At 30.6% G+C, this 25,456-nt stretch overlaps 1 protein-coding gene across 2 annotated transcripts; it reads left to right on the plus strand.

Annotated features, from left to right (window-relative positions):
* Positions 1-9,134: 9,134 nt before the first annotated feature.
* On the plus strand, positions 9,135-24,190 carry LOC148852683 (immune-associated nucleotide-binding protein 9-like). Of its 2 annotated transcripts, XM_088943312.1 has the most exons (6): positions 9,135-9,237; positions 9,327-9,572; positions 14,545-14,819; positions 19,723-19,938; positions 22,709-22,796; positions 23,867-24,190. In XM_088943312.1, exons 2-5 carry the CDS (start codon positions 9,347-9,349, stop codon positions 22,754-22,756), a joined length of 765 nt encoding a protein of 254 aa, XP_088799438.1. In that variant the 5' UTR covers positions 9,135-9,237; positions 9,327-9,346; the 3' UTR covers positions 22,757-22,796; positions 23,867-24,190. The 2 variants fall into 2 exon arrangements, with proteins under 2 accessions (XP_088799438.1, XP_088799437.1); XM_088943311.1 differs by lacking the exon at positions 22,709-22,796.
* Positions 24,191-25,456: the final 1,266 nt, after the last annotated feature.

Genomic DNA, 25,456 nt, shown 5'->3' on the forward strand with positions numbered 1-25,456 from the left:
TGATTTTTATGTATTATTTGTCATGAGATCTATATTAAACAGGTACTAAAAAATGTAGAAATCAAATTGATATAAATAATGAAAAAAAAAGACAAAGCTGGCGGTCATACAACCGTTGCCTTAGACATAAAAAAAGACTTATGTCGGCGGTCCAAAGAGATCTAAGCCGGCGGTCCGGACCGCTAGCTAAAAATAGAAACAACAGTTTGGCTGACCTAAGGTGGCAGTCCAAAGAGATCTAAGCCGGCGGTCCAGACCACTGCCTTAAAATGGAAGAAATACTTCGATGGACCTAAGGACCGCCGCCTTTATTAACTCTAAGCCGGCGGTTTTGACATACCGCCCATTTAGAAATGATTGAACCGCATCGGACCGGACCTCAAAGGTGGCGGTCTTTTTTGTCTAAGCTGGCGGTCTTGACCTAGGCTGGCAGTGGTTTAGGGGGCGGATTCATGACCACTGCCTTAGGTCTAAGCCGGCGGTCCTACGTCCGCTGGCTTTGATCATTTTTGTTGTAGTGATAATATCATCAACATATATAGTATTCTATTTTCTTGTGTATCATATCATATTTGAAAAACACATGTCATTGCCCTTGATAAGTAGCCCCAACATTCTTGAATGTAATGTGAATTTGTTGATAGTAGAAATTCCTGTTTTGAAAGCTGTATGGGGAACATCTAAGGTATCCATGAAGATTAATTTGGTTATAATCATTATAGATGCCGTTGCATCTATGAGTATCTCCATCTTAGGGAAGGGGAATTCATCCTTGGGGCAAGCCTTATTGAGATCCTTGAAATTGGCACAACACCTATGGGAGGTTGATGTATCTAGGTTAGTTTCAGTACAATGTGAATTAGGGCGATTTCTAGTGTTTGTATACTAACCTGACTTGGCCATGGGGCTAGGGTGCAAGCAGATATTGCCATGGGCTAAGTAGGAAGGTGTGAGGTTCCGGAATCCAAACTTCAGGTAGAAAAGTTAGACTTGAAATCAATTATAAACATGATTGAAAATGACCAGAATATAAAAATATAGATAAAAAAACTTAAGTAATACATTTACAAATAGCAATAATAAACATGATTGAAAAAACTTGTTAAACTTGAAATCAACAAATTAAAGATTGAAATTAGCAAATTTATACTCAACAATGAAGATAATCTTCACAAATATTAAGAAGATGCAAAATACGTATACGTAGCTTTCAGGGACGAGACCAAATCAGCCCCCCACAAGATTGCTCTCCACAACTTCCCACAGCACATCCTCGCTGTGTATTGAAAATATCTTCCGATGATAATCTCAGAAATGATGATGTCATCATCGAGAGATGTTCTCAATACATGGCTGGAATGTGCTGTGGGACGTTGTGGGAGGCAATCTTGTGGGGGGCTGATTTGAACTCTTCAGCTACAGGGCCTTGACTCTTGAGGTTGGGGATGAGAGGTTGCACGGTCAGTAAACAAAAGGGAGGAAATACTGCAATGTAGAACTTAGCCTCAGTTTGAAAAGGGTACAAACTGAGCCCTAGGATGTGCAACATGGGACTAACAAGATAAATACTGCAATATATATTCTCCTAGAATATATAGAAGAAAACAAATACTGCAATTAATGTAGAACTTAGGCTCAGTTCGGAAAGGGTAGAAATACAAATGTTTACAGTACAAATATCTACAAAATAATATAAAATACAAGGTTTTACACTCCACATATTTGTATTTGTACTACTTTCAAACTGAGCCTTATGATGTGTTTGGTTGCTGTGCAAATAAATTTGAACTGATACCATGACAGTGCAAATTATTTGAGTGTAAATTCTGACCTATTTTTGTTTCAAATTTTGGCTTATTTTGATTGGTTGCAGTATAAATGAAGTAAATTAAGACATGAAATAGAATAAAGTAAAACCGAAAACAAAATTAAACATGAATTTGCATTTTTTACATTTACACTCTAATGCATTTGTACTAGTGCAAATAAATTTACACTGCAACCAAACACAACCTTAATACTGTATCATGAAACAAATGAATATTTTGCTTTTCTTTATCAACACAAAAAATCAGTAATAACTAGTAAGTAATAATATATTCTTATTATGTGTGTATTGATTTTTAAATCAGTAATTTCAGAAAATAATTTTAAGTAACTAAAATTTCCTACTTACAATTTTTTAATAACAATCAGTATTAATAATAATATTACAACCATAATTATAATATTAATAATAATGATATTATTATTATTATTATTATTTATTATTATTACTATTAAGTGATAATATATTCTTATTATGTTAACAGCAAGTAATTTTGTTAATTAATTATTATCAATAATTAATTATAAGTAATTATTATCAGTAATTAATTATTGCTGTTGGGAATTAATTATCATTAATTATTATTGGTAAGTAAAAAATCGTTATTAATTATCTCTTGGGAATTTGAATAGTCCGAATTAATGTGTATCATTATTATCACTAAGTATCATTATTAATAGTTCGAATTTAAATCATTATTAATTATCTGTATTTTAAAATATAAATAACAGTATTTATTAATATTCATTAATAAATTAAAGAAGTATTAAAGTTTGTAATAATAATGTGAACCACCCTTGAACCGAACTCGACAACCCGAGAACCCTCATAATGAACATCAGGCATAAAACGGGTTGAACATAGACCGACCCGACAACCCATATGATTCCTCTTCTTCGCCCGAACTTCAATTCGTTCGGTCGTTATAGCCAGGAAAAAAGGATGCTGCGACAGCCAAAAAATGGGTGCTTTACCACATTTTCAAGAACAAAACAGGTTTAAAAGATTAACATAGTACAAAATGTTTAAATAGAAAACTAAAAAATCAAACAAAACTAAATATATATATGAAAAAGTTTCAGTCGCTGATAGAGCAACCAAAACAGTAGGCTTCGGCAGATAAAAATGGGTGCTTTACCAACCATTTCAACAACATAAGAAGTTTAACTAAAACAAAGATTCATACAGGAAACAAATGTTTAACGAAAACATATGAAGTTTAAATAACAAACTAACCGGATTGAAAGCGGTTCTCTGAAAATGAAGTTTGAAGAAATTAGGCTAAGCGCTTAGGTTCGAGAGGATTGAAAGCGTTTAGGTTTGAATGAGGATTGTAGTTTCACAAAGGAGATTCCTTGAACCAAGATGGCCGTCAACTGTGCAAGAACCAAGATAGCCGTTAGGATCTGTGCATCCAAGAACCAAGATGGCCGTTTTCCATTCATTAACATGTCAAAAAACAGGAAAAAATGATCAAAGAATTCAGAGGAAAAGAAAAAAGCAGTAATGAAAAACATTTGAAGGAAAGAACGGAATTAATCTGAAGAGGGTGGAGGTGACCGTGAGTGCGGCCGGAGTCTTCAACTTCAGTTACAACGCCAACCAAGATGAATGAGTAAAAGGTTTTGACAGATACGTTGAATGAGTAGAATGGTTTTTCAGAGTTGGAGACGTGTTTGAGATGCAAACATTGAAATGTATCTCATTCTCCTTTTTTTTAGGAACCGATAGAGAGTGGGAGCTTCCCACTCCTCACTTCTCAGAGCTTTCCACTTATCACTTCAGAAAACTTACAATGCAAGACGTGTATGAATGCAGTGGGTTTGAATTAATGGTCTCTCTTTCAACTTTTTTAGTTTATACTTGTTTTACATAAACTTTCTTTCAACATTTCATTTTCTTTCGTCTTAAAAACACACACACACACACTTTTCATTCCATTCCTTATTTTTCTATCAAACCAAACACAACTTTATAAAATATTATTATGGTGGATTATATTTTGATTTTTTAACTATAATTTGACTAATTGACTTATCTATTAATTGTATTAGTACAACAATACCTTCTACATAGGTATAATATATATATATATATATATATATTATTTATAAAGCAAGGTTGTTCAAGTCATCATGCATCTCCTTGCTTCAAACCCTTCTTCCTAATTTCCTTCTTTTTATTTTAAATTTTGCATTTTTTTAATTCTATATAATTATCCATTAAACCAATAAGGAAATAACATAGGCGAAATTATCTCTAACAACAATAGATAAAGAAAGAGGGATTTGCTTTTCTAATGTCTAGCCAAGTGACACTATTATCCCCCACTTTCTCCTAAATTATCTCTAATTCCTATTAATCTCCTAAATTATCTCTAATTTATTAGAAAGCTAGCCGGACTAGTGCAATGCACGAGTTTTGTTAAGCGAAAGTTAAACAATAGAAACACATAAGAATAGACCATGGTTTTATATTTTAAAATTTTAAATGATTAATAATTATTTATATTTTATATACCATTTTTAATAAGATTTTTGCAATACAAATAATAATAATTAATTTCAGCTAGGGTTGTTCATCAAACTGATGGAATCGATCAAATTGAACAACCCAAACCAACTCAACCTGAGTTGGTTGTTTTTATAGTATTTTCGGCCAGCTTCGGTTCAGCAACTCCCCAACCTACCAGGTTGGGTCAGTTTTGATTTGGCCATTTGTAAAGAAACCAAAATCGAATAGACCTGACCATATATATATATATATATATTATTTTATATTTTTAATATGGGGAAGTGGGAAAATTCTCATATTTCTTAGTCTAAAATATTTTATATTATAAATTTAAAATTTTTAATGTATTTGAACCAAACAACTAAATAAAAAATTGACCCAAATTGATACAACCAGAGTTAGCCAGTTTTCACTAGTGGTCGGTGGGTTTCAAGTGACCAACTCCCCAATTCAACCCGTGAACACTCTTAATTTCAACTAAATTAATAGTTTAATCTCCAATAAATAACAATAGTCTAATCTCCAATAATTATTGACAATTTATAGTGAGAATGTAGAACTATTGGAAATAATTTTATAATGAAAATGCAATAAATACAATAATTATGAAATAAATATAATAAATATTTAAAAATTTCACTATTTAAATTGTATTTATTTGAATAGTTGAAATTTTATAATTTAAGTTTCTACTTAAATTACCAAATTCAGTAATTTTTAGTAAGAAATTTGAAAAAATTATTAAAGATCATTGATATGAATAAAGTGATTTTCAAAAATTTCTATATTTATGAACAATTAATTACTGAAAATGTTAGAATAAATTAACATTTTAATTATTGTAATTGAAATAATTTTCTAAAAATAATTATTGTCAATTTTAGATAATAATAGTAATATTTAATTAATTTCATATAAAAGTTACAAGTTAATATTCGAATGTTGAAAATTTTCATTAAAAACAGTAAATTACTGATATATATAATTTTATTAGTAATTTTTACTTCTTTATGCCTTCTCGGTGTTTCTAAATAGTTTCCATTTTCATTTTTAAAATTATTTTGCATTTTTTGTATTTTTCAATAATTTTTAGTTTTTATAGGAAAGTGGAAAATTCCCATATTTCCTAGTCTAAAATATTTTATAATTGTAAATTTAAATTTTAAAATTTATTCTTTTTCTAATATCATTGTAATATTTTAAATTTAATGTAATTCTTTAAGTTTAAATCTTTTGAACACCAACCAAATTGAAAATTGACCCAAATTGATACCAATGTTTTAAACCCACCATTGACTTGACCAGTTTAACCATTCGAACCGTCACTTGACCTAGGTTCTGGGTTTAGTGGGAACTTGTGCAATGCATGGACTTTGTTAAGCAAAAGTTAAATATATAGAGTGCTGACATGGAACGGTCTAATCCATTTGACTCGGATGATTGAACCGGTGACCGTAACCCAAATACAAAAGCAGGTTAGTCTTCGGGTTGGTTTTCAAAAACATTGATTGATACAAATTAAGTTGATCAGTTTTCACTAATGGTCAGTCAGTTTCAAGTGACCAACTTCCAAGCCTGACTAGTGAACAATACTCCTAATTTCAGCTAAATTAATAGTCTAATCTCTAACAAATAACAAGAGTTAAATCTCCAATAATTATTGAAAATTTATAGAAAAGATACACAGTTACTGAAAAATATATCACTAATGGTTAGTCAATTTCAAGTGACCAACTTCCAAGCCTGACTAGTGAACTAATACTCCTAATTTTAGCTAAATTAATAGTCTAATCTCTAACAAATAACAATAGTTAAATCTCCAATAATTATTGAAAATTTATAGAAAAAATACACAATTACTGAAAATATATTTATAATGAAAATACAATAATTAACTAATAAAAATCTTCAATACATCTAAGTTATTTAATCTACATTATCTCAAATTCCTATTTATCCTCTCCCCCACTTTTTATCTACATTATTTAAATATTATAATAAAATTATATAATAACTTTGAAATATTTATTAAAAACACAAAAAAAAAAAATTATAATAGATTTAATAACATTCATATTATTCATACAGAATTCGTTACAAAATTATGTACTAACAATATAAATTATAATTTTATGGATTAATCAATTTAAATGTTATTCAAATAATAAAATTTAAATATTTCAATAACTAAATATCTTAAATAAAAAATATTCAAAATAGAAAAATAATTATACAACAAAACATTTAATATTACATAATAAATTTAAAATAACAAAAAATGTTAAATATTTTACATATTATTTAAATATTTAAATAACTAAATAATTTAAATAATGAAATGTTAAACATAATGAAATTTTAAATATTTAAAATAACGAAATTATGTAATAAATTTAAAAAATTTCTTAAAAGTAGAAAAATAATTACAATATATTCCACACTATTATCATTAATAATAATTTAATATTTTACAAATTAATAATGAAATGATGTATTTATAGTATAAATTATAATTTTACAAATTATTAAATTTAATAACTAGTTAATATTTTAAAATTTTAAATAATGATACTATTTAAATAACTAATGTCACTTATATCAATTAATAGTTCTAGAAAATAAATTTCAAAAAAAAATATTTATTAATAATAATTTCAAAGTCTTAATATATATTTATACTAAAATTAATATTTATTGTATTTTAAGTAATTATTTATTGTATTTTTGTGATAAATATATTTTTAGTAATTATGTATCAATATATTTTTGTTTTGTTATTTAACAAAAAAAATTTCAATAATTGTTGGAGATTAAACTATTGTTATTTAACTTTTTTTATTTAATTTGTTGAACTTATTGTATTTTTGTTATAAATTTATTTTTAGTAATTATGTATTTTTGTTATAATTTGTTGAATAATATTTATTAAAGATTAAATTATTTTTGTGATTACACTATTTATTGACTAGCTAATTTAATATATTTTCATTATTTATTGTATTTTTACTAGTTATTTATTGTATTTTTATTATAAATTTAGTTTCAATAGTTGTATTTTCATTATAAACTTGTTTTCAATAATTGTACTTTTGCTATAAGTTTTCAATAGTCACAGGTCTATTCGGTTTAGTTGTAGGTTGTTTGGCCGATCAAATCGACCTGGTCAGGTTGGGGAGTTGGTCACCCAAAATCGATTGACCATTAGTAAAAACTAACCAACTCAGGTTGTATCGGTTTGGTCGGTTGGTTTAAAAGATTTAGTATAAAAAACTAAATTAAATTTATGATATAAAATAATTTAGATTAAGAAATATATGAATTTTCTCACTTTTCTGTTTACAAAAATATATATTTAAAATATAAAATATTAATATATATCTATAGTTGGGTCGGTTCACAAATGGCCAAATCGAAATTGACCCAACCTATTTGGGTTGTGAAATGGTTGAACCAAATCCAATCGGAATAACTAGAAAACCAACTAACTCGGGTCGAGTTGTGTCAAGGTGGTTGATTTCATCAGTTTGATCAACAACCCTACCTAAAATTAATTATTGTTATTTTTTTTGTTATAAATAATTATAATAGTATATAAAATATAAATAATTATTAATCATTTAAATAATTAAAATATAAAATAATTATATACTCTTATATATTTCTATTATTTAATTTCCGTTTAACAAAGTCCCATAGATCACACAGATCCCACTGGTATGATATATATTTGAATTTAACTTTTATGACTTATACTCAAACCAAAACAAACATCTGCTTTAATAATTGTAGCAAAATACATCCGATAGATATTTGAATGGGGGAATAAAAAAAGAGAGCACATATTCCTTCTAGGATGTCAACACCAAGAGGCATAATTATCCGAAAGAGAGCTAAGCGAATCAGATTTCTTCCCACCCATCCCAAACGAATAAAAGCTAGCCCGGGTCCCAGCATTGTACTGAATTTATTTCTTTCTTATTTCCTACGACTCAACTTTTTATCAAAAAAACTCATTGGGTCACGAACCGGTTCATTGAAGGTCAAGTGATTCATGACTAGGATCTGAAAATAGGGATGATCATGGGCCAGGCCAGGCAGGTGGAAAGGGATTTGATCCCTTTAAACCCCCAACCCTGGGTGGCAGTGGGATTTCATCCCAGGTCTCTGCTACTGCTACGAATCAGAGATCTTACCCACTGAGTGATTTTGACCGTTTTTTATGTATAAAATAAGTATTTTATATCAAGGTTTTTAAAATCGGATCAGACAAGAAATCGTTTTGGGTCCGGTTTTTGGGTCAAACAGTTCAATTGTCCGGTCCAAACAGAACAAAAAAGTTAAAAAAGCAAAAAAACAGTCAAAAATCATTATCTAAGTCGATTTTGACCAAAGTCAGCGGTTCTGACCAAATCAATGGTTTTTAGCCAAAAGACGATTTTGAAATAAAACGGGTGACCAATTCCTGGTTTTTCTGGTCCAACTGTCCAATGTGATCCAGTTTTGAGAACACTATTTTATATTAATTATATCTAGTTTAATATATATCATTGGTGTATGTATGTAGGTGGGGCCAGAAGTATTATTGGGGAAAATTGTAGGCCTGATGTGCACCAGCACTAGATTAGAACTGAACACAACCTGACAACCCTCTTGTTGTGGTTGATACCTTCTTGATATAATTCGCATCTTCTTTCAACATCCATTTGCAGCTCAGAATTAATCGTAGATGCCTTTTGTCCATTTCACTTATGTCCACCTTCCCACTAATACATCCCATTATTAAACATTCGGTTTTATCTCCTCATGCATATAAATACCGTCTAATTACTCCTTAGCTCCCAGACTATCTGAAATACTTGAAAGGGTACGTCTTAATTCATAAACAAGAGTGAGATGTAAGTTTTCTTTTGCAACCCTTGGTTTCTCTGCTATTAAAAAATTGAATAAATAGATTCTCATTTACAGTAGGTTTGCTTCTCTTCAGAAAATTTTACCTCATCAGCGATGGGCGAGAGAATCATAAGTATTGAGGATTATTGTCCAGCATTGTCTAATGAGCTGACTGTAGTTTTACTTGGAAGTACTGGGAGCGGCGTAAGTGCAACTGGAAATACCATCCTGAAAAGATCTGCCTTCGCCTCAAAACGCAGTTTGAGTTCAGTTACACGTACTTCTGAAATGGAGCAATCTGTCGTAGATGGCAGAGTTGTGAAAGCTATCGACACTCCTGGTATGTTTTGGTTGAAGAGTTTTATTGTCTGCTTTTGTTTATTCTTTTTTTCGGGAAACACCAGAATTTCATTGAGCAAAAGAATCAGCAGAATACAGTTGAATAAAACCATTCAGAGCAACATAATATGCTTTTATTTAATAGCTAAGAGCATGATATATATGGATGATATATTACAATAAAACTTAAATCACAGAGAGCCAAACAGAAATTTAACGTGGGTTTTTGGTTTCATTTATGTTTATGGGTGGCCGTTTATTTATGCTTTTTCACTTTAAATGTTTTTTACTTTAAATGTTTTTTACTTTAAACGTTTTCAGTTTTTATTGTTTGGTTGGGTTTCATTTTAAAGGTTTTTTATTCTCTACCTCAAATTAATACATATTAAAGTGTGACACATCATCATTTGAGTTCAAGAAACATTGGGACGTTGGGGGAAATAAGAACTTGGCGTTTCCCCAAATGCCCTATGCACAAAAATCAAAGCGTTTCAGTTTTTACCGTTTATTTGATAAACAGTGAAACCAAACAGTTATTTCATTTTGTTTCATATGTAATAAATGCCAACGCCTATGTGGCGCTAATGTAACGGCGTTTTTTCAATAAACGCCAACAGAACCAAACACATATCTTATGTTTTATAATTTAGTTAATTAGTTGTACAAGGAGAGATGGTAGGGATGTTGTAAAAAAATGAAAAGAAAAGAAATCACTCTTTTTTTTATTCATATAGCTTGAGTCAAATAAGTCTTAGGTGGCGTTTGATAATGCTTTTAAGAGGTATGAATATGAAAATATTACTTTTTAGACTCCAGAAATGTTTGATTATACATCTTAAAATTGATCTGAAATTGAATTTCAGATCTGAAATATTTAGATTGCGGGCCATCACTGAACGGGCTAGACGTGTTTCAGATGTGTTTGAAGGTCTTAAAATGCCCCTCATAATATTGAAATGGACATCCCTTTTCAAACCCATTTTTTTTCATTCGACTCCTAACCATCGGTGATGTAGACAAGACTCGAAGGGCGTTCTCTCTCCCTCCCTCCCTCTTTCTCGCTTTCTCTCTCCCTTGTCTTCTCGTCAGTCGCCACTGTCGCTGTTCTTAGTCGACCGACAACAATCTTGTTTGATTTCTCAACAACAGCGTTCTCAATCGGTGGTCTTGTTCGATTTTCCTCTCCCTCCCTTCCTCTTTCTCACCTTCTCTATCCCTTGTCTTCCCGCTGGCCGCTACTATCATTGTTCTCAGTCGGTTGGTGGCAGTGCTATTCAATTTCTTAGTAGAAGAGTTTTCAGTTGACGGTCCTGTTCGATTTCCCTCTCCCTCCCTCCCTCCCTCCCTCCCTCTCCCCCATCTTCCTGCCAGCCGCCACTATCGTTGTTCTCAATCGGCAACGCTTGAAGGAAACCCTAGATATAGGCAATAACAAGATTTGAAACCCAACTCCAACATCAGTTTGAATGAAATCCTCGATCCAGATAGTAATGAAGATTTGAAACCCAGCTCCAACAATGACAACTCCTATGCTCTTTTCTGGTGGAGAGCCAGATAACACTAGGGAGTTGATGGAGATTTGAACGGCTCGAGTTCTATCTGTCTGTAGAGTTCATGAGAGGGAGAAGGAAGCGACAGGGAAAGTTTCAAGAGAAGCTGAATTATGACTTATAAATTTATTTATAATAATTATCAAATTATAGATTTATTTTAAATTTATATTTTTATTAAATATTAATGTTTTTATTTTTTTTTATAATTTTTATTTGTATTAATTATTAATTATTTTATAAATTTTTAATAGTTTTAATTTATTAATTTGATAATTATTAAATACTTTTTCATTGTTTCATGGACTTTATTACTATTTTTGTTATTATTTTAACTCTTAATAATTTATTTTTAATATAAATTTATATGTATTTTTCAATTTTATTCTTATTTTAATAAATTATTTTTATTTTCTATAATTTACTCATATTTTTAATATTGTTTTGAATTTAATAAATTAATTTATATGAAATAATGAAAATTGAACTCAAAATTACCACATAGTCTATTTTAGGGGTAAAATAGTAATTTAGGGAATTCTAGATGTTGAAAGGTTGATCCAACACAAACAACTTTATCTATTGAGAGCCTCTAAAAAGTAGAAAAGCATTCATACCTCTTCTCAGATTTTAGACACTTTTAATATATTTTTAACTTTTCAAATCTAAAATTTCAGATTTATCAAATGCCACCTTGCTCTTTTTGACACTCTTTTCGCAACAAATTGTGAGACTTTAATTCCAAAAATTGAGAAGTACAATCCTAGCCATTTCCCACCTCACCTATAGCATCTTTCAATAAAAAACTGGGAAACATTCATTTCCATCATTTCCCTTTCCCATAGACCAAGCCTATGGCAATGCTTTTTTCTTGTTTTATTTAGGCCCTGTTTGGAAGGAGTACAAATGCAATTATGTAGAGTGCAAAACCTTGTATTTTGTATTATATTACTTGTATTTGTACTATACAATTTTGCATTTGTACTCCTTCCAAACTATACATGTGTATTTATACACAAAATAGTTCAAAGTACATGGTTTTGCACTGTACATATTTGTATTTATACTCCTTCCAAACTGAGCCTTAAGGGTAAATTACATATAGGTACCCTATACTTTGGGGGTAATGATAGATAGGCATTGGACTTTCAATTGCAATACTTGAGTACCCTAAACTTTAAAAAATAAACACTTGGTCCATCCGTTAGTATTCCATTAGTTAAAAATGACATAATACCAAAAATACCCTTCTTGTATATTTTTGAGATCATTCTCAAGTAAAATGTCTCCCCATGATGACATTCTCACATGGACAGCAAATAATATATTCAAATTTTCCAACAAGGGCATTCTCTAGTGATGATTTTACTCCGCAGAGTGATCTAAAAAATACACAATAAGGGCATTTTTGTGATTATGTAATGTTTAACTAACGGAATAATAATGGATGGATCCAAGTGTCTATTTTTTAGAGTTCAGGAAACTCAAGTGTTGCAATTGAAATTCTAGGGTATCTATCTGTAACTTATCCTTTATTTAACCAATCCTTGTACCAAAATGTCAAAAGCCCAAAACATGGGAAACACCTTGTGGAGAACTTTCCCCGGAGGATATGAATATCTCACTTAGAAAGGCCCTTAGACAAGTGGCATCTTAGGCCATGTTTGGTTGCCTCATTCTCGTAATTCTTGCTCATTTCAAGAATGGGCAATAATGAATAACATTAGAGTGTTTGGTTACAAAATTCTTTCCAATGACCACATTCTTTTTAGAATGAAAAATCAACATCATAACACAAAAACTGACTAGCCTACAACATGAAAAATAATCATGCCCCATCTTGCTCATTTCATTCTTTGAGGAAACTCTACCTATAAAACTATTATCATAGATGTTTACTTTTGCAAAAGCACTTTTACAAATGTACTTTTATGAAAACACTTTTATAAAATTACTTTTACGAAATCAATTTTATAAAACTACTTTTACATCAAAGCACTTTTATGAAATCACTTTTACGAAAGCACTTTTATGAAAATACTTTTACATGAAAGCACTTTTGTGGAAATACTTTTACGAAAGTGCTTTTATAAAAGCACTTCTATGGAAGTACATTTATGAAAACACTTTTATGGAAGTACTTTTACAAAAACACTTTTGTAAAAACACTTTTACGGAAGTACTTTTATGGAAGCACTTTTATAAAAGTACTTTACTAAAGCACTTTTATGAAAGTACTTTTATAAAAACACTTTTATGAAAGTACTTTTATAAAAGCACTTCTACGAAAGTACTTTTATAAAAGCACTTCTACGAAAGTACTTTTACAAAATATCTATGCCAATTGGTAAACATTGACTATTGAAGACCTAGGCTGGCGGTTTGTGAATACTTGCACAATTTTTTTTTTTTTTAAGAATGAAAATGAGCAACATAGGACACTTGTTAGTCTAAAAAGAATTCATTTTTAGGAAAAAAGTGTTTGGTTCATAGCAATATTTTCTCATTCTGCCTATTTTTACCTATTCTTTTCCATTTTAGAATTTCATCTTGGGTAAGAATGAAAAAGAATGAGAATTAAACCAAACATGGCATTATTTTTTCAAGAAAGAGCATTTCAATTAAAAGTGGTTATTCTCAGACTCAAACAAAAAGCCTCTTTCTTCAAACATGTGTTCATCCACTCAAATGGTAGTTATCTCTACTCTCAAAAACGTCGGGGGTATTTACTTCTAAAAAAAAGGAAAAGAATAAAAACTCATTCCAAATAAATTTGGATCCGTAAAGTGGGTTATTAATTAAAAATAAAACTTGATTTAATCTTTTAAATTAAATAATAAAGATATACATACAAAAATTAAATAAAATAATAAACTAAATTTATAAAATAAAAAATGAGTGTCAAACAAAATTTATTAGAATACATGAATAAAAAAATCAGAATACTAGCCATACAGAATATCATTTTATGGTTTATAAATGTATAAGAACCCTTGTATCACAAGAAAATGGCCATAAAAGGTACGGAACTTTACAAAGAGGGCTCTATTTAACTTTAGAATTTAAAGAACTAAATCCCGAACATTAATAGCATCAATAATTTCATTCAATTATTCCGATAAAATGTTATTTATCTCCATAAGAGATAGAAAATGCATCTTATTTTAAGTTTTTTTACCTTTCAGGGCTTCCAATTATGATCAAACAGTCAGACTGCTGTTAAATAAAATATTAAGGGTTCGACTATGATACCTGAAAAACTTGTCACCAATGAATCGGTGTCATAAAACTTGGTAATCAATCACTTGGTCTTAATCAAAATTCACCGGGGTTTTTGAATGGTGAATACCTCTCCGGTATTATCATGTCTCTCTAGCTTGCAGTATAGATTTTTCCAAATATTGATGGATTTTTTTTTTGCAGGACTCATTAATTTTTCACTTGGAGCTGATTTCGTCATCAATGAGATTGTTAATTGTATTAAATTAGCGAAGGATGGGATCCACGCAATTGTTGTGGTTTTATCTCTTAATTCCCCTTTTAGGAAAGAGGAAGCAACTGCAATCCAAAGCCTAAAGATTCTTTTTGGAGATAATATTACCAATTATGTGATCATTGTTTTCACTCATGAAGATGAACTGGATGATGATGAGACATTAGATGATATCTTGGCTGGTGAATGCAATCAGCCTTTGAAGGTTATGTTTCACTTCGAAATCAACCTTTCTTTTATTGTGAAATTTGATTTGTTTGTCACTACTGTATATGTTTTTAGGGGTGTCAATTGGATTGGATTTGGTCGAATCCGATCCAGTTCAATGTGAGTCTGTTATAAATGGATTAGGTCTAATCCAATCTAATGAATGTTTTGGACCAATTTGGACCAGTCCAGTTCAATGTCTGGACCATTCAATCTGTTCAAATTCATTTTGATTTAGATTGGTTTCAACCCAAACCTGGTCCATTGACACATATATCCTTATCTTATATCAATAGACCAGATATTGGCTTAACCCAACCCAAACCAATATAATTTTTTTATGGACGGACCAGGTCCAATCCAATCTAATAAATATTTTCGATTGGATTGGTCCAATCCGATATGTCTTATTGGTCCGTCCAATCCTTCCAAATTGATTTTGGACTGGACGAGGTCCAATCCAAAACCGGTCCATTGACACCTTTATATGTTTTGTTGATCATGATACTATTATTTCATTTAGTTATACACGGATATTTTATGAATTAATATTAGAAAAATGATTACTAATTACCACTTAATTTTTGTCATTCACTGAAATAAATTAATTAAATAGACCTAAGTAAATCATTAATTCATTTAATGATTGAAAAACCTACTAAATATGCCCAAATTGATTATTTTCACCTTAAAATACACCCTACAAAGAGTTTAGATCAAACTTTACCCGTTTAAGCCCCAATTGGATGAATAATTCACTTTTAGTTGGTTTGGAGTTTCGGTAGGGCTCTCAAATTGATCAATGGGACCCACTTACCATACCCTGAGAAAAAATACCCTTTAATAGTGAATGCTATCCCTTGAATTCATTATTCAACCCTGGGGGTCATTTGATGAAGGTTAAAGTTGCTGAAATAAATTAAAAAAAAAAACATTGCTTGTCTTTTAGTCTTTTAGTTGTTAAAATAATTAAAAATAATTTTTTTTATGGTGGTATAGTGATCTATGTAATTTCAGCTTCAACCATTAAGGAACCCACAACACAACCTTCTTAAAAGTTTATTCGTTAAAAGACAAGGAAATAAGCTTTTCAGTTCAGCATTTTCAACTGTTATCAAATAGCCCCCAAGTTGAACCTTTTCCAAGTGTATTCATTACACTTTTCAATATTTTTAGGAACATTTCTTTAGATTTGAGCACTTTAACTCAAATAGACTATTTAGGAGACCTAAAAGCTACAAAAACCCATAAGTGGATTCCACTCAATAACATCAATCACATATCTTTTGGAGTGAACCAATGCCCCATGTTAAATCAAATTAAACTACTTCATCAGGGAAAGCTATATGCCCTTAAATCTATGTTAGTTGAAATAAATAAAAGCAAATTAATCAGTTTTTGACTCTTAATCACAAGATCTCCCATGTATTTCTTGTTATCTTTTATTAGTTTTCCTTTTATTAATTTTATACCTTTTTCTTGTATTTGTATATGTTCTAAAGATAATATGATATGCAAGAAAATCTCTATTGTACAAGAAAATGTTAGCAAACAATCTTCACTAATGGAAGTTTCCTTGTTCCTCCTTTACACTCTAGTAATTTGCACCCCAAAACAACACCTATTAGTAGCTTTAGTGTTCAGCACTGTTTGCAATAATTTTCCCTAGTTCTTATTCTTACTATACTCATTTTGATATTACCCACTTAGTCTAACTATGATTCATGTACAAAAGTTCTACAACTCAATCTAGAATTCTTGAAAACTAACTTAATTTAGGCCATGTTTGGGAGTGCTTATGTTAAAAATAAGTATTTATTGAATAAGTACTTACTGAAATAAGTACTTATTTGTATTTGGCACCCAACTTTTTTAAAATAAGCACTTATTTCATATTGGGTATTTGGTAGTCTTTTTTCTCCAATAAGCACTTAAATAAGCATTTGTGATTATTTTGTCCTTCATTTTCTTTCAAATTTTCAAAATATACCCTTATGAAAATACTTTTATTAAATTACTTTTATAAAAGCATTTTTATAAAAGTATTTTTATAGGGGTTGTTTTAGTAAAATGCAAACTATAAGGTTAAAATTGTCATTTTCCATGAAACTATAGGGAGTGTTTTAATAAATGACCCTTTATTTAACAATCAAATCTTACTTTAACCATTTTTTATCTATGATAAAACCTTTAACATATAGAAAAGCCTTTCATTGGGAATTAAAGGCACCAAACTAATCTCATCCCTTCACAATAAAAAAAGCCTATAATTACATATATGTAATTCTACCTAAGGATCTTACATTTTTTGTCTTTTTTTTGCTGCAAGGATCCTAAATTTCTTCTTAGAGACTAAAGTTGTCAACCGGTCATGTTCAAACTAGATTCATAGGTACATAAACCCTATATCTAGGTCTTGTCGAGTTTAAGCCATAGGTAAAGTACTTTTGAACCTGTATCCACCAATCTCAGGTATCTAAGTTATACGAATCTTATTCTAATATTGTGCTAAAACACACCAAAAGATTTCTATAAAGACCCTGTGAAATGCATTTTTTAAGTAAAAACATACTAAGTGTTGATCTTTCTTTTATTCCCTAAGGCTGCATTTGTTTCTGGTATAAATGCACTTTTACACTAATGGAGTTGAGATACGATGGTTTAGTGAGAGTGTAAAATATGGACTGACCATTGTGCCCATTTACACTCGTCCTGTTTGGTTACATCAACATAAATGGAGGTTACTCTATTTTTTGGTTTGTTGCAGCAGAAAATTTATCAAAGAGGTAGAGAGAGAGAGAGAGAGAGAGAGAGAGAAAGAGAGAGAGAGAGAGAGAGAGAGAGAAAGAGAGAGAGAGAGAGAGGGATGGTGCCCATTTACACTCGTCCTGATTGGTTACATCAATGTAAATGGAGGTTACTTTGTTTTCTAGTTCGTTGCAGTGGGAGTTTTACCAGAAAGGTAGAGAGAGAAAGAGAGAACCGGGGGAGAAGGATAGTTGCTCGTGTTCTTTTTGGTTTTAGTTTTCTCCGCTCAAAATCTAAGAGACGATCATTGATGATGATAGTTGCTCATGTACTCACCGGTTTTAGTTTTATCCGCTTAGAATCTAAGAGACGACTATTATTGGTGATGATTGCTCGTGTTCTCACCTGTTTTAGTTTTCTCTGCTCAGAATCTGAGAGACAACAATTGATGACGATGGCTGCTCATTTTCTCATCGGTTTGGTTTTCTCTGGTCAGAATCAGAGATTTCTTTTCAAACCCAACTAAGAGGGCATTGACTAGTGAACACTTGTGTTCTCACCGGTTTTAGTTTTTTTGGTTGTCGATTCTCTTGACTGCTTTTTCATGATGCCGGAACCCTTGCCCTAGATTTGGAAGGATATCTTCGAGGAGAAAAGTACAAGATGACAAAAGCCTTAGGCCCTGTTTTTATATGGAGATAGAGAAGTTTCATTTAGTTTAAAAGAGATAGAGTTTGATGTAAACTTTTCACCAAATTTTGAGGAAAATACTGACAAGGATGGATTTTTACACCGATTTACGAGGTGTATTAACACCTCTACCAAATGCCTGCAAAATTGGACCGAGGTGTATAGTCTACCCCAACTCTCATTTACAGTGGCCTAAACTTTTTCATTATTCCCCTATGAAAAAACTAGGTTCCATAGTTGATCTCCATGACATGGATTCAAAATAATTTTTTGTGCATTAATTTCATTTCTTGGTTATTTGCTCAATCACCATTTCCAAACTAGCTTGGTTGAATGATAATTACTACAATTTTGTACGTCACCTATTCTTTTATACCAAAGACACATCTTGCTTTAGAGCTAGATTGGCAATTGAAAGTTGAAACCTCTTCTACTATTTCTATTTATAAAATATATTCATTATTATTTTAATCAATAGATTTAATTTCAAATTATTGCTATAATATTTACACATCACTATTGGCCAGTAAAACTAAGCAATTAAAGTAGACACATTTATAGCATTAATATGTTTTAGTTTAAGAATTATGCCATAAAACTTCTATTTGATTGAACTGCCATTTATACTTAAAACAAAAATAACTCTTTGTTCGAAGTAAAAAAAAAAAAAAACACTCTTTGGAATTGAATCCTATTTGGTGAGAAATATCCATGTCAGCACCACTTTAGTCAAGACTTTGCCTCTCAAAACAGATATACCCTTATTTACATTTTAAGTAGAAACATTTTATAGCTGTTTTAATTCAAAACAGTCTCAAAACCATTGACCATTAAAATCAAAATGCCTAAATGGCACTGATATGGCAGCATTTCAAGTAGAAAAATAGCCACAGTACTTAACATCCAACCCTATTTAAGTATTCTATTTAAGTACTTAAATGCATCTATTGATGCAATAGCACCATGCTATAAGCTAACTAAGCAATATAATGTAAATCTCTATATAATAATAAATTGATCTCTAGTATATAGTGTGAAGCCATTACCTGCTTCATCTATTATAAATTACTTTATTATTCTTAACACCATGGTTTTTAAAACCGGTCTGGACCGGACGGTCAGACCGGAAAAACTGGGAACCGGTCTATTTTTCACCAAAACCGGATATCTATAAAAGAAATGTTGATTCGGTCAGCAAATCGTTGGCCCGGGTGGTTGAACCGTTTGAATCGTTCAACGATTTTGACCATTTTTTATTTTTTTGTTAGAATGGATTGATCGTTCGATTTGAATGGTCAGACCATTCGACCCGAAAACCAGACCCTTGACCGATTCGTTCTCCAGATCGATTTTAAAATATTCCTATTTTACACAAAAAAAAAACTAATATGCACTACTACTTTCATAGGAGACGTTAAATATTAATAATATCTTTGTTTCTGTTTTTGTTAATGTGTATGCAGGTAGTTCTTGGCTCTTATGAAAACCGGATTCTGGCTTTCGATAACAAAACCAAGGATAAAGAAAAAAGAGATTATCAAGTGAAGCAATTTTACTCCCTTATGGACAAGGTGTTGGCCGAGAATGACGGAAAATCATATAAAAACGAGCTTTTTATAAAACTGCATGAACAAACTGACAAGGCATATCAGGATCGGGTCAAAGAAATTAAAAAAGAGGTAGGAATTGCTCCTTGTTATTCCATTTATTTCGTAAAGTGTTCAGTCCTAATTATAGATATTTCTTGGAAAAGTAAAGAAATCTCTAATAATAAATGTATAGTGATTGTTTAAAAATTTAAAACTGTTAGGCTGACAAATACCCATATTATAAGATTTTAAAAATTACCTTTAGCTACGGATAAAACCGTACGTAGCTGAAAGTTAAAGAAAACCGTATAGGTTTATAGTTATGGTTTAGCTATGGATGAGAAACCATAGCCTATATTGCGATGGCTATAGCATATAGCTACAGAAGGTATGATCCGTAGCTATAAGTGACTTTTAGCTACGGTTTTAGTTCATAGTTAAAGGCAAAAATGAGCATAAACTGTATCTATAACGACAGATAAAACCGTAGCTATAAACCATATATAGTAATGGTTTAACTTATGTTCGTAGCTAAAAGAAAATTTTAATTAACTTAGAGTTACACTTTTTCTAAAAAAACCATAGCTAAAGGTTTCATATAGGCACAGTTTGTGCATTTTTCGTGGCTAAAGACTCAATTGTGGATCAATTTTTAGCTACGGTTTTTGAGAAAATTGTAGTTAAATGAAACATATGACAACGGTTTATAATATAAAATTTAAGTAAAAAAATTTCTTATCTAGATGGTGGATCAATGATCCAACTTTTTAAAGAAACTTATGATGCCATAATTGAATAATAAATATTTAGAAAAATGATAGAACACAAAAAATGAAAAAGTACTGAATTTTGCCGAAAACATTTGGGAAGATTTCTAATGTTATATATTCATCATATTAAATAAAATTTATTGTTAAAATAAAAATTATTTTTATTTATGACGGAAACAAAATACAAAATTTAATAATAATAATAATTATTATTATTATTATTATTATTATTATTATTATAATTGTTATTGTAACTTAAAATTTCCATGTGCAATGCAAATGCACATTTGCTACAAGAATTTAAGTTTATTTTTAATCATATTGTTACTCTTTTTAATTTTCAATTTCTATCTTAATTATGACATATCCAAAATTCAAGTAATTAATATAAAGAAAAATTTCTCACGTGCAACACACGTGCTTAATTACTAGTATATATAGATGTTTGATAGTATGCATCCAAACAAGAGACAACGGTAGAATGTAGTGTGCATTTCAGTCCAAATTGAAAACACAACCTTGATTTTTTTCAAAGAAAATTAGTCCAAATCAAATACTATAGGCTTTTGTATATTGCAAATTTCAATAAAATGGGTTTAAATGGCTTGAGAATGCACTAAGAGTGTAATTTGGCTCAGTGTAAATTTTAGTTTGCTTTTGCGTTAGATTTGGCTTTGTCTTATATTTTTTTTTTGTGAAAACTAAATTGGGAAGTAAAATGAAGTGGTCCCCAAATGCACTCCTTCATTTTGCCCATCCTGCTCTAATTCTATGGGTGGCATCCTCCTCAATCTCTCTTTTGTTATGAATTATCAAACCAATGCACCAAATAATGTTAAATTGCGTTTCATATCATAATTGAGTTTCATATGCACCGAATAATGTCAAACCAATGTACCAAATAATGCCCACTTCATATGATAATTCTATGGGTGGCATCCTAGGTATATCCTAATTTACATTTCTATTTCAGTTTTACTTATTTTAAAATAAATTGTTTCTAAGGCAAGTGCCTATATGCTTGACTTTGCATTTAATCATTATATAGTTTCATAAATTAAAACAATGTCATCAACAAATAACATGCACCACCCTCTCCTAAATATGTTTTGTCAATTTATCTATGGTTAGTGTATATAAGTGCTAAATGTTAGCACCCAACTTTTACTTGGTCTCCTCTTCAACCCACTTTTTTCCTACCCTGGATACCTGATCAAACACCACCATTATTTCTAAAACATGTAAAAACCCCAAGAAACCAAATCATGTTTTAAATACCCTAAGATCTTTCGTTAAATGTATAAGATTCCCTTTCTATAATTACAACTGTGCCATATCACCACACCAACCACACGATCAGACTTCATCACATGAAACAAAACCTTTAAACGATCAATCACGCCAAATTTTAGCCTTAAATTCCTCCAAATCCCTCCAAAAAAAGCATGATTTCATTTTTGAGCATTCTTAAAACCTTAAAATTTTCTAGCCATCAAATTTCATCTAAAAATTCTCATGTTTGACCTTCCATTGAGCAAAGATTTTATTTCAGTAAATCTCATTAATCCAATCTTGTTAGCCATTGTTATCCACCATCCCGACCCTATTTGACCAATCACACCTCATCATTATGATAGAAAAACCAGTACGCCAATTTTCATGACCTTATTCACTTGTTCAACCATTAAAATAAAAAGATTATTTTGATACACCAGATTAAAATGCTCCTTTATGTGTCCAAACCTAAGACCTCAAAAGAGTAAGGGTTGATGCTAGCCCTTCATTTAATCCCCCTGGCCCATTCGACCGTTGAGGACAAGCCAAGTAGACGAAAAGGGTTAATGTCAACCCTTGATATGTTTTGAGCTTTAAGGGCAGATTTTAGAAAAAGAAAAAACAAGAGAGAGAACCCTCACTTGAATTTCCAACCATTTCAACAAAGAATTTAAGAAAATTTTTAAATCTCAAATTAGAATTCACCAAAAAAAAAAAAAAACGCTTAATTTCTCCCTGTACTCATGTCCTAGCCTTCAATAAAGATAAAGCCATTCTCAAATATCCACTCTTTCTCATCAAGGAGCAATTGCCAGATCTCCCTTCATTCAGAAATCTCAAAAGATGTCACTATCAGGCTCTGAAATTGCTCCTATAAAGTTTAGTCAAGGCTTCACCAAATAGGTAAGTTTCTTAACTTGGATTATCAGTTTTTCTTTCTTGTTAGTCAATTTTGCTTTAGTTTCCTTTCAGATATCATTTAGCTCGATTTCAGATTAATTGAGATTTATGCTCTAGAGCTGTTAAAGCTTTTTTCAAGCTTCACGTGATCTCAGAATTAGAGGGAATGAGACGATGGATTTAGGAAAAATTAAGAGCCTAAATCCCCTTAAAAGTGAGATTAAGATATGCTAGAAGGGATCCTATTCGCAAATTTTAGAACTCCATCTGTATTGATTCAAATTTTGTGAAGTTAATTAAGAGCCTAAACAACTCCCATATCACGTTGTCATTTACAGCTTGGAGAGAGGGGTACCTAACACCTTCCCTCTCCCACTCCTACCAAATTTAGAGTCACTTGGTAAGTGCCTTTTAGGTGGAAGAAGGAATCACTATGTTTCAAAGCAAAATCAATTTTCAAAGTTTACAGAAGACCTATTTCCTCTTAAATTAAGTGAGTGGTGACTCCTTTGTTTCAGCCAGCCCTAAGCTTCCTAGAGATCACACTAAGTGATAAACCTTGGTGAAGACCCATAATAATTGCAAAAATCTAAAAATGAGATCCCATGTGGTTACCTAATCTAAAGTAAAAACACTATTTTTAGACAGGTAGTTAACCCTCCTTTAGGAAAAAACGAGTTAAAAAGATTTTCAAACGAAATAAAATATCCCAAATTAAAAGCCATATCTTATCTTTAAGATACATGGACTAGAAAAGCATTTAAAACAATTTTAATCTGAAATAAAAATACATGGACTGATGTGGGACCCATGTTCACATAATTCCCATAAAAATTCCAATTGTAATTTTAATCCACTCAAATTTTTTATTATCAAATCCATCCTTAAATGTAAAATATTCTATACTTGTTCAATCAAATATAATTCTATATCAAATATCCAAAATATAGTTTAATACGGATCAGCAATTCAAATGGAAAGGGTTGAAAGTGCAAAAAATTCTATAATCTAATGTTAAATTAGTTTTGTTGTTACTTGAATATAACTTACGTATTCATGTTTGAGTTATGCAGGTTGCTTTAAAGCTTGGAAAAACAATTTCTATGCTTAAACAACAGATGGCAGAAGCTCAACCTAAACAAGAGGATGTTAGAGAGACACGGGCACTTTGTAAGAAACTTAATGAGTGCAGAGTTTTATGAGATAAGCAGTCATGTTAACGAGTCTTAAACATATTCCTATACATGTTGAAACCTATAGATAAGAAACTTCTAATTGATCTTGCTGTATTAATTAAATCATCCACGGACAAAGTGCTTGTATCCTGTTAGCATAGTCAGGACTGAACCAACGGAATATATAATTATGTTACATGGTGTGAATGTGTAATTCATTTACTTGTTTTTGGGGTTTCTTATTTTAAGATAGTAATAATATCATTTAATAATTATTATTATAATTATTAATGCCTCCACTAATATCTTAGTGCAATCAGACACATTTTAATGGTGATGAAATAACATTAATGCCTCCACTAATATCATTTAATAATTATTATTATAAAATTTTATTTATTATTGCAAAAAACATTATTTATTTAAGTAATAATATTATTGAATATTATCATTTAAGATAGTAATAATATTAATTAATTACAACAAAAATATTACTATTTAATAATTATAGCTTTTTAATCTTATTCTTGATATTTTTAATATTATTAAAAAGTCTATTGCCAAGGGAAAAATAATAACTTTTACAGTTTTAGACATTGGAGAATTGTTCCAATTCAAACGATCTTATATTTTTAGAGCCTCTAAAAGCATAAAATCATTTCTACTTCTTTTCAAATTTCAAACTTTTGAATAATAGTTTTTTGACTTTTCAGACATTAAACTTTAGATTTATCAAGTGCTACCAAAGTGTGTTCTTTTTCTTTTCTCATAAACTAACCTAGATATACCTTCATATGTGGATAGGTGTAAAAGTACTTAAGTTCGAGTTTTAGGGCCTGTTTGGGAGCACTTATCTTTCTAGGTAGCTGCTTTGATTCAGTTGCTTAAAATGCTATTGCAAGAAGCTTGTATAGAGCCATGTTGCTATAAAATGACCAACGTAATGTTTCTTGTCGTGATTGTTTCTACTTGAAGAAATGCCACATAAGCACTGCCTAGGCGTTTTAAGTTAAAACAATTATGAAATGTTTCTACTAGAAACATAAACCAGGGATGTTAAGGGAAACATCAAATTGACATTTCCTCCATTAGTTGTATGCTTTTATAACCATCAGACAACATCTACATGTAAATCTATGTGAAACAATGAACTAATCTATCAAAAACATTTATTTTTCAATTTGACATTAGATGATGTAGGTGTGGTGGTAAGGTTACGTACGGGGGTCTCCTTGAAAGACAAAGAAAGACTGGATGCAGGGGTAGGTTAGAGGCTAGGGAAAATGTGAATGTTAAGATGATGGGATACAATGATGATCTCGTTATGAGATGGACCCCCATTTATAGGGAGAGATCCTGAGGTCCCAAAAGGAAGTACCCAAAAGTGTTTGATTCCCACTAGGAAAGGGAATATTGGATTCGCTGTCGGTCGTCAGGGAACACTACTAGGGTTTCACCAAGTGTCTTACGAAATATCTTCAGGGTGAA

The sequence above is a fragment of the Nelumbo lutea genome, chromosome 5 (assembly GCF_056320005.1).
Source record: "Nelumbo lutea isolate HS-2025 chromosome 5, American lotus-T2T, whole genome shotgun sequence".
NCBI classification, from domain to species: Eukaryota; Viridiplantae; Streptophyta; class Magnoliopsida; order Proteales; family Nelumbonaceae; genus Nelumbo; species Nelumbo lutea.